The 11,945-nt window shown below is 39.5% G+C and overlaps 1 protein-coding gene across 1 annotated transcript in view; it reads left to right on the top strand.

Annotated features, from left to right (window-relative positions):
* The first annotated feature begins 6,847 nt into the window (after positions 1 to 6,847).
* AMN (amnion associated transmembrane protein) overlaps positions 6,848 to 11,945 on the top strand; it is a 102,229-nt gene continuing 97,131 nt past the window's right edge. Inside the window, exon 1 of the mRNA XM_039364842.1 lies at positions 6,848 to 6,914. Coding sequence (XP_039220776.1) covers positions 6,872 to 6,914 — 43 coding nt within the window. The 5' untranslated portion in view covers positions 6,848 to 6,871. The remainder of the gene's footprint in view (positions 6,915 to 11,945) is intronic.

Genomic DNA, 11,945 nt, shown 5'->3' with positions numbered 1-11,945 from the left:
TTTCTTTCTGTCTTTGTCTCCTTATGTTTTATGGTAAAATAAAACACCATTTACATGTTATTTTTTAATCATGTACATTTGTTTTTTGCTTAAGGAAAGAAGCTAAAAATAACTATGGCTGAAGGGATTTTGCATTGCTATTATTTGTAAATCAGCTTCAGGTGTATGTTTATGTACTTAGCGTTCAGGTCAGAAAGGGCATCTATAAGGAACGTGATTCTATTCTGGGTGTTGTCTTAGACAATTTTTGGTATAGTCCCTGAACTTGGAAATAGCAGGGCTATACAAACAACCTCTTACCTCTAATGGCACCCATTGAGTGACTTTCCCTGGGAGACATAACCTGCCAGCCATTAGCCAAGATATGCTTATTAAAGATATAACTATTATTTCAATGGATAATAGATTTTTTTAAAATACTGCTGTCTGACTATAGCAAATTATGCATGTCAACCAGTGCTTAAAGAGCGATATCAGTGGTAGAAATGTTACTAAATATAATTCCAAGTGTTGGCTTCTTCTTTAAAATGATGGGCTTTACATTTGTTGAATATTGCTCTATGCAAATTCCTGGTCAAGTACTAACTATCTGGTGCTGCCTGTTAATTCATTTTCCTGTTGTTAATTGCCCAGAATTATTCACTTAAGATAGGCAACCAAACCAATTTTGTAAATAAATAATTGAACCAGTTTGACTGCATACACATACAATCTCAGAAAGAAAAGAAGATCAGCAGTAAACAATGGCTGTAATTCCTGTCCCTCTGAAGGAGTTCCCCTGAAGGAGTTCCCTTCTGTGCACTTAATGGGAGTGGCAATCCTTCAGCTGGCAGCACTTTCAGCCAATCCCCGGAGATGACAGGGAGCTAAAATCCAAAAAGAGAGTCAGCACAGTAAGGTAAAGGGTATGGGATGCCTCAGGTGGATGGAGGAAGTTCTGGGAGGCCTGATGCAGGCCACACACAAGCTTTTCTTTGTTCAGGAGTTGAAAACCCTGTTTGGATATTGGCACAGAAAATTTTGAGTGCCTGAACAGAGCTTCCCAAGGACTCCCTCCCCCCCCCAGCATCCCACATTCTTCATCTGGGAACTCTGTTCACTTAACAATCCACACGATTCCTTAATGACCTCAACAGGGTTGTGCTGGGATTGTGAACACCGAGTGAAGCAGTCATGTGGGCAGACATGTGACATCCCACTTAACAACTTAGCAACCAGTTTGTTCAATGATCGAGAATCCAATCCCAATTGTGGTCCTAATTCAAGGACTATTGGTACCCAATTCCCACTGCATTCAATTCAGCTCACTTTCAAATACAACCATTTACACATCTTTTGACATTCATTCCTTATAACAGACCATATACTATCCACTACCAGTATGCCCATGTGTCACCACTGCTACACAATCTGCTTTGGCTGCAGTTAGCTTCCAGATTAATTCAACGTGCTGGTTGTTATCTATGAAGTTCATAGAGCCTTCATAACTGAGAGCCTGCTTATTTCCAACTGTTTATGTTTGCCTGGTACATTCCAAGCAGAGTAGCTATGCTCTAAGTCTAAGGCCTTTCTGCTAAATGTTGTCATCTTATGAGACCAACAAAGTGTGACTTCCCTGTTGCACAATTCAATTCTATTCACTTTATCATCTCCTTCCTTCCTTCCTTCCTTCCTTCCTCCCTTCCTCCCTCCCTCCCTCCCTCCCTCCCTCCCTCCCTTCCTTTAATTGCTGCCTGCGTACTTCTGCATTCACCATACTGAACTTTCCCAATTTTTCTTACTGTCACTGTCTGAACATTTTCAGTTAGAATTTGCCCAAAACCTTCTGAGGCACAGTCAATAAACACATACCCCTTAGTGATTTTTTATATTCCCTCTTACTATCTACATGGAAACAGCAACAACATTCTTCTAATCATCAGGCACCGATGAAGTCTTCCTACACATATTAAATAAGTCAAACAGCCACTCCATAAACAAAGTGCATCATTTCTACCTGTCACATCATTATGTTCCTACCAATTTCTCCAGTTCTATCATCTACACTTGCAGCTTCACCATGTTTTATATTCTCACAGCATTTATTACTTCTTTTTCATTCATTTTTCTGGAGTCTTACAAAACTCATTTCAATTCCACTTTTTTGACATATCACTATCATTTCTATATAGGTCTCTAGAATGTTCCTTTCAACAAATATTCCTCACTTCAAATTAATCCCAAACTATTTCATCACTTTTATTTTTTTATTCAGTTCCATCTACTACAAGTTTCTTGTTTACCTCTTTTACCTATATCCAAACAGTTTTTTTTTATTTCTATCAAATTCTATCTACATATTTTATTTAATCCTTGCCCTTTTAGACTGTTTTCTTTGCAGTTGTCTCTTTCTCTACATGCACACTATCATTCTCATTTTTGCATGAATTATTCTCCTACATGCATGTTTTTTCTCACCTATAGCTTTTTTTTACTTAATTTCACCAAGACGTTTTCCACACTTCTCAGCATATTCCTAGCAGCTTTAACATTCCAATAGGAGAGAACATCTGTAACTCAGAATTCAGTTCTGGAGTTCTTGGTGTTCTTTGAGATTAGATGTTTGCTTGCAGACATTTCATTATCCAATTACGGTAATCTATCAATGTATCAGTTGTATCAGTGCAACAGTCTTTCTTTCAACCACTTTTCATTCATTCTGAATGCAGAAAAGTCTAACTTCTAATACTTTTCGCTAGAAGTCTTACATTTTCTCTTACTGTAATCATTTCACTTTCCCTCTAGTTTTTCCCTCCCATCATATCTCTTTCTGCCTATCATTTTGGTAGTTCCTACCTGTTCTCCAATTCCCGTATGTCTAATCTGCTCTTGAACTCTAAGGAGCAATGCCAGGTCCTAAGAGGTTCTCATACAATATCACCTCCCCCAACCCTAACCATCCAATCCTCAGTTAACACTCAGCAGTCCCCTGGGCCCATTTGCCAACAAAAAGAGCTTTAAAAACAACTATTTACACACACACTTAAAGACCAGTTTCCATATCTTTTCCACACTATGGCCCATTTTTATTAGGTCCACAGATGGCAAGCTCCAACAGCACTATAGGAAATAAGCCCCTGCTCTCTCTTCTCTAGAGAGGAAACAGTCATTCTCCTACCATCCAATCCAGAAATAAATTATTTTGAATGTCACAATCCACATACAATAGTTTGAGATCCATCCAGCAAACGAATTTTGTAGATGTCATAAAATCTAGATTCTTCCACAACAAGTAATCCAATTGGCTAGAAATAATCTTCTCCCCATTTGACTGTGAGCGAGAGATGTTGATGGTGACTTCTTCTATCAGGACAATTGCAGGGCTCAGGTCAGAATTTGGCTTGTTGTCTGGTCTGATTTTATTCCTGCTTCCCATACTCCACAAAATCAGAGCACTAAAAGCTCTCCCCTTTCAGCCCTCCCAATGTACCAGATCAGCTACAATTTCTATTTAGATTGAGCCATAGAATTGTCACCAGTTCCACACATACCCCACACCATGATTTCTACTTCTGATAGGTGCTTGCCAAAGCTTCTTGCCAGCACCACTATCCAAGCCACAGGCACTTCGGAGTCAGCAATCACCTGGAGTTCCCATCCATCAATACACTGCCAAACTAGCTCTGGAACATAGAAACATAAAAGCATAAGCAATGCCTCCTGGATGAGATCCCTGGTCCATCTAGTCCAGCAGACTGTTCTCATACTAGCCAACCAAGTGTACAAGGAAGCTCATTAGACTCCCAGCAGATAGTCTTTAGAGGCAGTCACATGCCCATCAAGGCTAATTGTGCCATTGATCCCCAGGATTTCCATGAATTGGTCCAACACATTTTTGAAGCCAACCAAGCTGATATCTAGCGTCATATATTATGGCAGTAAATTTCAAAGAACAATTATATGTTGTATATAAAAAAAAGTTTTAGTCTGCCTTGACTAAACTAAATTAGATTCCATTTCATTGGGTGATCTCTGATTCTAGTATTTGGGGGAGGGAAAATAGCTTCCCCTTCTTTACTTTATCAACATCATGCATTGCAATCATGGTCCCTCTTATTTGCCTTCTCTCTAGACTAAAAAGCACTAAATGTCTAGTTTCTGCTTAAGGAAGCTGTTCCAATCCTTGATCATCTTAGTTATCCTCTCTGAACATTCCCTAACTCCACTATATTCTTTTTGGACAATGGCTTATTCCAGTTTCTCAATTAATTGACATTGTTGCTTTGGGGATACTACTCAGTGTTCCAGCCATTAATTCAGCCACATTCTGGCCCTTACACCTATTGTAGTCAACAAATCTGACTTAAGCCTTTTCTCTGTCCCCCAAAAAGCAAACTACTTTTTCTAAAGTCATATTGGGAGGGGAAAAAAGTCAACTGCCAGAACTTTCATTATGATGACATATATAGATGTATACCACCAATTATAATGACATATATATGTCAGTTTTTCCATATCAACAATTAATCATGCTTTCCTTTGCCATAGATACACCTGAATAGACCTAGTCTTAACCCAAATATTTAAAATAAAACTTTATCCAGGCATATAAATTCTGTTCTTTTGGGGTTGTCCATGGCAAAACCACTTTTTCTTGCTCGCTTACCTCATTTTCACTCATCTATCCATGTCACTTTGACTTAACAGAGTAACATGATCTTTGGATCATATGTATAAATTTTGCAACATTTTCCAAAAATCACCCTTGGTCCTTTATTATAAGCAAATTGGAGCATTAACACAAAAGTATTACCAAACTACAAATTTGTGTTTTCATACAAATCTCGATGAATCCCATTCATACTTTCTAACATACATTGCAGCCCGTTAATTTGTAATTACATCGAGACTTTACTTCTATACATTCATCATCTATATTCCAGAAGAGGAGACCACATTCATTTAGATTCTATTAAATTGTTCTCTTTTAGTTTCAGGAGTACATAATGTATCTATTTTTCTTCCCTTTTTCTCTTCCATTACTTAATGGCCTTTACTGAATCTTCCTTGTGAATTCCAACTCTTTTTGCTTTTAGTAAGAAAAATGCTGTTATGTAAATATGTTTCACTTTCTTCTCAGTTCCTTCTGCACTGTCTTCTCTGATGATGATCATCATCATCATCCAATTTCCAAATTTTAATAAAATTATTTATATTCACTGATGTCTTCAGGAAGTTTAATTGGAAAAGCTACCCATTTGACACTATTATTAATAATTATTAGATAATGGATCTTTTAGAGTGGGAATGAGCATAATAGCATAATGAATAGTAGCTCTATAAAATGTTAACATTTTACAAACAGTGAATGAAATTCAATTAATGAAAGGTTAATGATAATTCCTAAACCAATGTCAGAGAAGGAAACTGATAGTTCTAATCTACAACTCCACTTGCCTTGGAAAAGTTCCATTAACTTTAACAGGACTACTTTGGAATTAATAAATTAAATTTATAATGCAAGATTCTATTTTTCTGCCTGCTTCACAAGCAAATAGTTTCCTAGGGATGAGACATACCAACAATTGCATCTCTCCAATTGTATGCATTTATTCGTATTTTTTCTTCATTCCCCTTTTATATTTGGTGGTACAATGTGCTGCAATTACTTATAGTTTTGCATCATATTTCAGCACATATTTCAGCAATGTGATATGGTACTTGGGTATTAAATGTTGTCATCAAATGAGACTGTCAAAGTATGCCTTCTCTTTTGTGGCCCACACTCGGTAACGGCATCTCCCCAGAGATAAGAACAGCACCTGTTTCCTCAGGTTCTGGAAAATAGTTAAAACCTGGCTTTATTTTCAGGTCTGGAGTCGACGTATTACTGTGTCATTGTACTTGTAGGAGGGAATTTTTTACTTGATTTGCATTAGTTGATCATTTTAAACTGGACTGTTTGGTTTGATGTTTATCTGCTTTTATGTATTTTCAGATTTTGTATCACACCCAGAGCTGGGCGGCTAATAAATTTGAACAAATAAATGTGCAACCAATAGACAGGCTGCCAATTATGATTTCAGTATAGATTTTGTTATTTATTATTATTTTATTCTAGAACTTTTAACTAGATACTTTCTGAGCATTTTTAATTGTGCTGGCCTTTGAGTGTAATAAAATATTAGATTAGATTTGATTTGAATAAATAAATAATAGATTAAGAATGAGGTAATTCTAAGTCAAGTCCACCAATTCAGCCATGGAAACTCTTTGGACAAGTCATGTGTTCTCACCCAAACATAATTCACAGGGTTAGTCTTCTGAGGATAAAATAAAGGCAGATCCCCTGTAAGGTAGTTTTAGTGCTTCGGAAAGAGAAGATAAATGACTCTGGAGGAGGAGGGGGGTCAATCCTCTGTAAATAATGTTGTGTTTAATGGAGACTCCCCAATCTACTGGACCTCTACTTATTGCCGGTTGAGGATGGTGGCATTTGAACAGGGAATTCTTGTGAGAATGACTTTAGGCTGATTTTAAAGGGCCACATATTGTAGACCTGAAGTTATGCTGAGATTACTTTTTCATATGTCTCACCCTTTTCCACAGCATTAAAAAATGTGAGATACTACTTTTGGGGAAGGGCTATGATTTAGATCACGCTCCAGTAGCAATACATGAAAGGCAGATTGTGTGCTGAAATCAAAAGGGAAGAACCCTCTTATTAACCCAGGGGTTCTCAACCTTGGCAACTTTAAGACTTGTGGACTGTAACCTCACAATCATCTCACAGTCCTGCAGAGTTCCTTAAATTACAAAGTGTCACATGATAGGAAGAGTCCAAAGTTCATAGGGAGACTGAGGAGACAGAGTAGAATCAGGAGGCTGCAAAATGAAGGCGTTCCTTTCCTCCTTGGTTTTTCTACAGGTTGTTGGTAAGTAAAGACAATACTATCTAAAGTTGGGGTTTGCAGGTCAAATCATTTTCTATGTAGCAACATTTTCTATGTATTGTTCAAAAGAGCCAAGAATGTGATCATTTGTGATTTATTTATAATTCAGCCAGAAAAGGGTAATTTCCATGTAAATAGTTTTGGGGTGATTTGCGGAGCCAACATACTCAGAGAAATTCTGCAGCTTGGATTTTCCATTCCTTTCCTTCTATCTAAGCTTCTCCCTCCATCCTGCACCCCTATGTGTAAAGCCTGAAGCTACTACTGTGAGATAACTTCTGTTAAATATGCATTGCTATTTAACATTCAAAGACCAAGCTCCCTGAATGCAAGAACTGATTAAAGCACAAGTCACAATTTATTTATAGAAATTAAATACAGCAACAGTACCATAGCTGTTGAGAAGTGAAAATATTTTATTGCAATTTGCAACATTTTATTATATAAAATACCACAGTAATTACATTAGAAGATAGAGATTGAACGTTTCTCTGGCATTATAATGCCAGACTATGCAGTTGATTTCAAAACTGTGATCTAATGCTTAATGTAATCCCATCAAGTTTTACAACAACATTGTAAAGTAAACTGGTATTGTAATTTTTAAATTACAAATAATTGAGATGAAAAGAAAAATGGTTTGCATAAATTGAGATTTTGGTTTCCCCACTGTATATCAATTCCCACAATTATATCTGTGAAGTTTTGCAAATTTGTACTTTGCTTGCATATTAATTGTAAAATATTAGAAAAGAAACAAAATGTAACAGACACTTTTCCAAGAGTTATTTAAACAAATGCTGAATGAAAAGTCTTCATCATGGTTCAGTCAAAGCTGGGAATAAACAACATGGCAACTGCTTTAGAAAGAAGGTTGCAGTTTATTGAACAGGAGAGCCAGACAGGAAGATGGCTCTGGAAGAAAAAGAGAGCAAACACATGTAGGGAGTGGGTTTTTACACCCTCTGGCGCCTTTTGTTTGGAGTTGTTCCTGTGGCATGAACTTTGAGTGTGCCCTTTGGTATCTATGGGTTAATCCTATTATGTCCTGTCTTAGAGTTTGGGTGGGGTATGTAGATTTTAGGTGTCTTTGTCTTGTTAATCTTCTAGCTTCAATCTTCCTGAATTGTTTACACCTGTATTTCTACAGAGCTGGTTTTTGCTTGGGGAGGGAGACTTAGGGCTATTAAGAAAACTGGGCATGCTTTTCTGCCTCTTTAAGATCCTTTGAGGAAATATATTTTTCTCCCTTTTAATATTTCCTTCTTTGGGTGGCTGACTTCCCACACAAATGTGTAAAATTTTAATTTGTGATAATCATTGTCATAGTATTTTATTTTGTTTATTCCATGAGTATGGCTATACTATTTGCCTTACTGTACTATTTGCCTTACTGTAATTTTCTATTTGACAAGGAGATCAACACTTTTAATTGCAGATAGCAATTGCAATTTTAATAGCCTGGATGATTTTTTTTTAAATTAAAAAAAAGCAAACCCAATCTCCACAAGAAACATAGATGACAACTGTTGTGTCCCGAGCCTGCAAATGCAGGCTCGGGACATTGCAAGGTTCCCGGGCAATTGCAAAAGCTGCCCGGGACCAGACTGAGTGGCGCCGACCAAGCGCGCATGTGCATGGCGCGAAAAGTGCCTAGTGATGTTGCCATCTTGTCCGGGGAGTTGGGACATATAAAAGGAGGCCTGCGTGCCTTGCTCGTTGTTGTTGGAGTTTGAACTAAGCATAATAAAGAGCTGTTCCAGAGACATGTGTATTCTTCATTTGTCACCGCTCCCAGGACTTAACACTGGCGATGAGGATGGGATGCTTAACAAGGAAAGCTAGAAGGAAGCTTTAAGACTTACCCAAAAGAAGTCTTGGAAGGGAAAACGGCGTCAAATTTAGCAGCTATCCTGCCAGTACAGCGTCGCTGGAGGGTGAGTTTGGCTGAGAGACCCTTTCCCTGTAGAAGTGAATGGTGAAGAACGAACTACAATGGCGAAAATCGGCCGCTTGTCAGAATTCGACGTAGCACATCCGGAATGATGGGAATCATATGTTGCAAGAGTAGAGAACTATTTTAGGGTTAACCAAGTTCGTGAAGATGGGCTGAAGGCTGCCACATTGTTGTGTGTATGTGACCAAGAGACTTTTGAAATTGCTGAAAACCTCGTGGCTCCTGCATCGCTGGAAGATGTAATGTACACAGACTTAAAAAAAACTTCTAAAGGAACATTTTCAGCCCAAGCTATCCATCATTGCATGGAGGCACACGTTTGAAGAAAGGGATCAGAGGGCAGGAGAATCTGCTAAGGACTTTATCGCAGCTTTGAGGCGAGCAGCCAGACCGTGTGAATGACAGTGAGAACAATTAATCAGTGGAACAGCTTGCCTCCAGAAGCAGTAAATGCTCCAACACTGGAAGTTTTTAAGAAGAGACTGGACAGCCATTTGTCCGAAATGGTGTAGGGTTTCCTGCCCGAGTAGGGGGTTGGACTAGATGACCTCCAAGGTCCCTTCCAATTTATTATTATTATTATTATTATTATTATTATTATTATTATTATTATTAAGATTTAGAGGAAAGGCTGCATGATCATTTTGTGTGTGGACTGAGAAATATAGACTTACAGCAAAGAATCTTCGCGAAAGAAGACATTTCATTCCAGGATGCTCTGCGAGAAGTTACAGCAGAGGAAGCAGCAGGTGGAGCAGTAAAAAACATGTGACCCACCAGAAGTTCTCCAGAGACTGTTGCTGTCCACCAGGAGAACGTGCAAGAAGATTCGGAAGAGGTTCCTGAAGATGAGGTGAATCAACTCTACCAGGCAGCCGGAAGGAGACAGAGGGATTGCACAGAAAAGGCTTCAATAACTCCACAATGCTTCGGATGCGGAGGACGCCACAGAAGAGCAGACTGCCGGTTCCGGTTTGCCGTTTGCAGGGCCTGTGGAAGGCAAGGCCACATTGCAGCCGTATGTCTGAGTCGTCAGAAGATACAACCTAAAGAAGAATTGCATCTGAAAGGTACCCAGCCAAAATAGGGTGGGTTTCTGTGCAACACTCAGAAATATTCTAAGGACAGGCACACATAAACCCCTAAAAAAGAAGTTGTCTCTTAAACTAAAGTTGCAAGGGGTTCCCTTATCCATGGAATTGGACACTGGTTCCGCCCTCTCCATAATTTCTCTCAACACATTCAGAAAGATTTGCAGCAGCACTGGCCTTCAAGTGAAACTCAGGCCATCCACTGTGATACTTCCAGACTTTCAGAATTCTGAGGTGTGTGTTAAGGGGGAGGCCATCCTTAAGGTACAGTACAAGGATTTTGAGGGTCCTTTAGATGTGTTGGTTGTTGGGGGTGAACGTGCGAGTCTTATTGGACTCGATTGGTTTGAGGCTCTGGGAATTCAGGTCACTGGGCTGCATCATTTGCAAATGTCTAGTCTTGCAGAAGTCTGCAGGGAATTTGCAGATGTGTTTAGCTCTGAGCTTGGAACCTACAAGGACCTCCAGTTTCAGTACGATTAGATCCATCCATAGCACCCATTAGGGTCAAGCCTAGGAGAGTTCTGTTTGCACTTAAAAACAAGATTGATGCTGAATTGGACAAATTGCTCCAGCAGGGTATTCTAGAGCCTGTAGATTCGAGTCCTTGGGAAACCCCCATAGTAATGCCTTTAAAGGCTAATGGGGACATTCATATTTGTGCGGACTACAAGTGCACACTAAACAAGGCACTACAGCAACACGCTTATCCAGTACCTGTTGTAAGTCACATTCTGGCTTCCCTAAAGGGGGGGTGGATTTTTGCGAAGCTTGACCTGGCACAGGCCTATCAACAGTTGCCTGTTGATGAGGCAGCTGCTGAGGCTCAGACAATTGTGACTCATAGAGGAGCTTTTAAAGTGAAAAGATTGCAATGGCATTTTCCAGAATATTATGGAGAACACACTGAGGAGTATTGCAGGAGTCTGGCCATATTTTGATGATGTCCTCATTGCAGGAGAATCACCTCAAAACTTGGTTGAGAGATTAAGGGCTGTCTTGCTTCATTTTAGGGAAGCAGGTCTCAAGTTAAAAAAGGACAAGTGTAAGAAATGGAATCAATTCTACTGCTTTTTTGGGATTCAGGATAGATGCTCAAGGTATCCACCCTTCTGAAGCTAAATTAAAGGCCATTCAGCAGGCCCCAAGCCCTAAGTCTAAAGGGGAACTACAAGCCTTTTTGGGGCTACTAAACTTTTACCATGCCTTTCTGCCTAACAAAGCTGCTATAGCTGAGCCCTTGCACAGGCTCTTAGACAAACAAGCCTGTTGGTAGTGGACTAAGGTCCATGAAAAAAGTTTCAATGAGGTTAAGGCCTTGCTTACTTCTAATGCTGTATTGGCTTACTTCAATGAGCAGTTGCCTGTTTGCATTGCCTGTGATGCTTCTCTATATGAAGTGGGGGCAGTTCTTAGCCATCTGTTGGCTGATGGGACACAGGTCCCTGTAGCATATTATTCCAGAACCTTGTCTTCTGCTGAGTGGAACTACGCTCAGATTGACAGGGAGGCGCTGGCCATTGTGGCTGGCATTAAGAAGTTTCATGATTTCATACATGGCCACCATTTCACAGTCTACACTGACCATACACCTCTGCTAGGGTTGTTCACCACAACCAAACAGACCCCACATATTCTTTCTCCTCATATGCTGCGTTGGTCCATTTTCCTGTCAGCATATGACTACTCTTTAATTCACAAGCCTGGAAAGGAAATGGGTCATGCTGATACTCTGAGTAGATTACCCCTTCCAACACTGGAGCCTGATCCTGCTCCAGCCATTAATATTCTGTCCATTCAAGAGCTGCCTGAGTCTCCCCTCAATGCAAGGGATGTGGCTGCAGAAACTGCCACTGACCACACGTTCACACACGTTCTATCATGGGTGTTGTCAGGATGGCCTGACAGATGCCCTGATACTGAGATTCAGAGTTTCTGGCAAAGAAGACACGAGTTGTCCATTTT

The sequence above is a fragment of the Crotalus tigris genome, unplaced genomic scaffold (assembly GCF_016545835.1).
Source record: "Crotalus tigris isolate CLP2741 ecotype Arizona unplaced genomic scaffold, ASM1654583v1 scf7180000019856.1557650, whole genome shotgun sequence".
Lineage (NCBI taxonomy): Eukaryota > Metazoa > Chordata > Lepidosauria > Squamata > Viperidae > Crotalus > Crotalus tigris.
The sequence above is the reverse complement of the archived record's forward strand: the minus strand, read 5'-3'. Positions and strand labels throughout refer to the sequence as shown.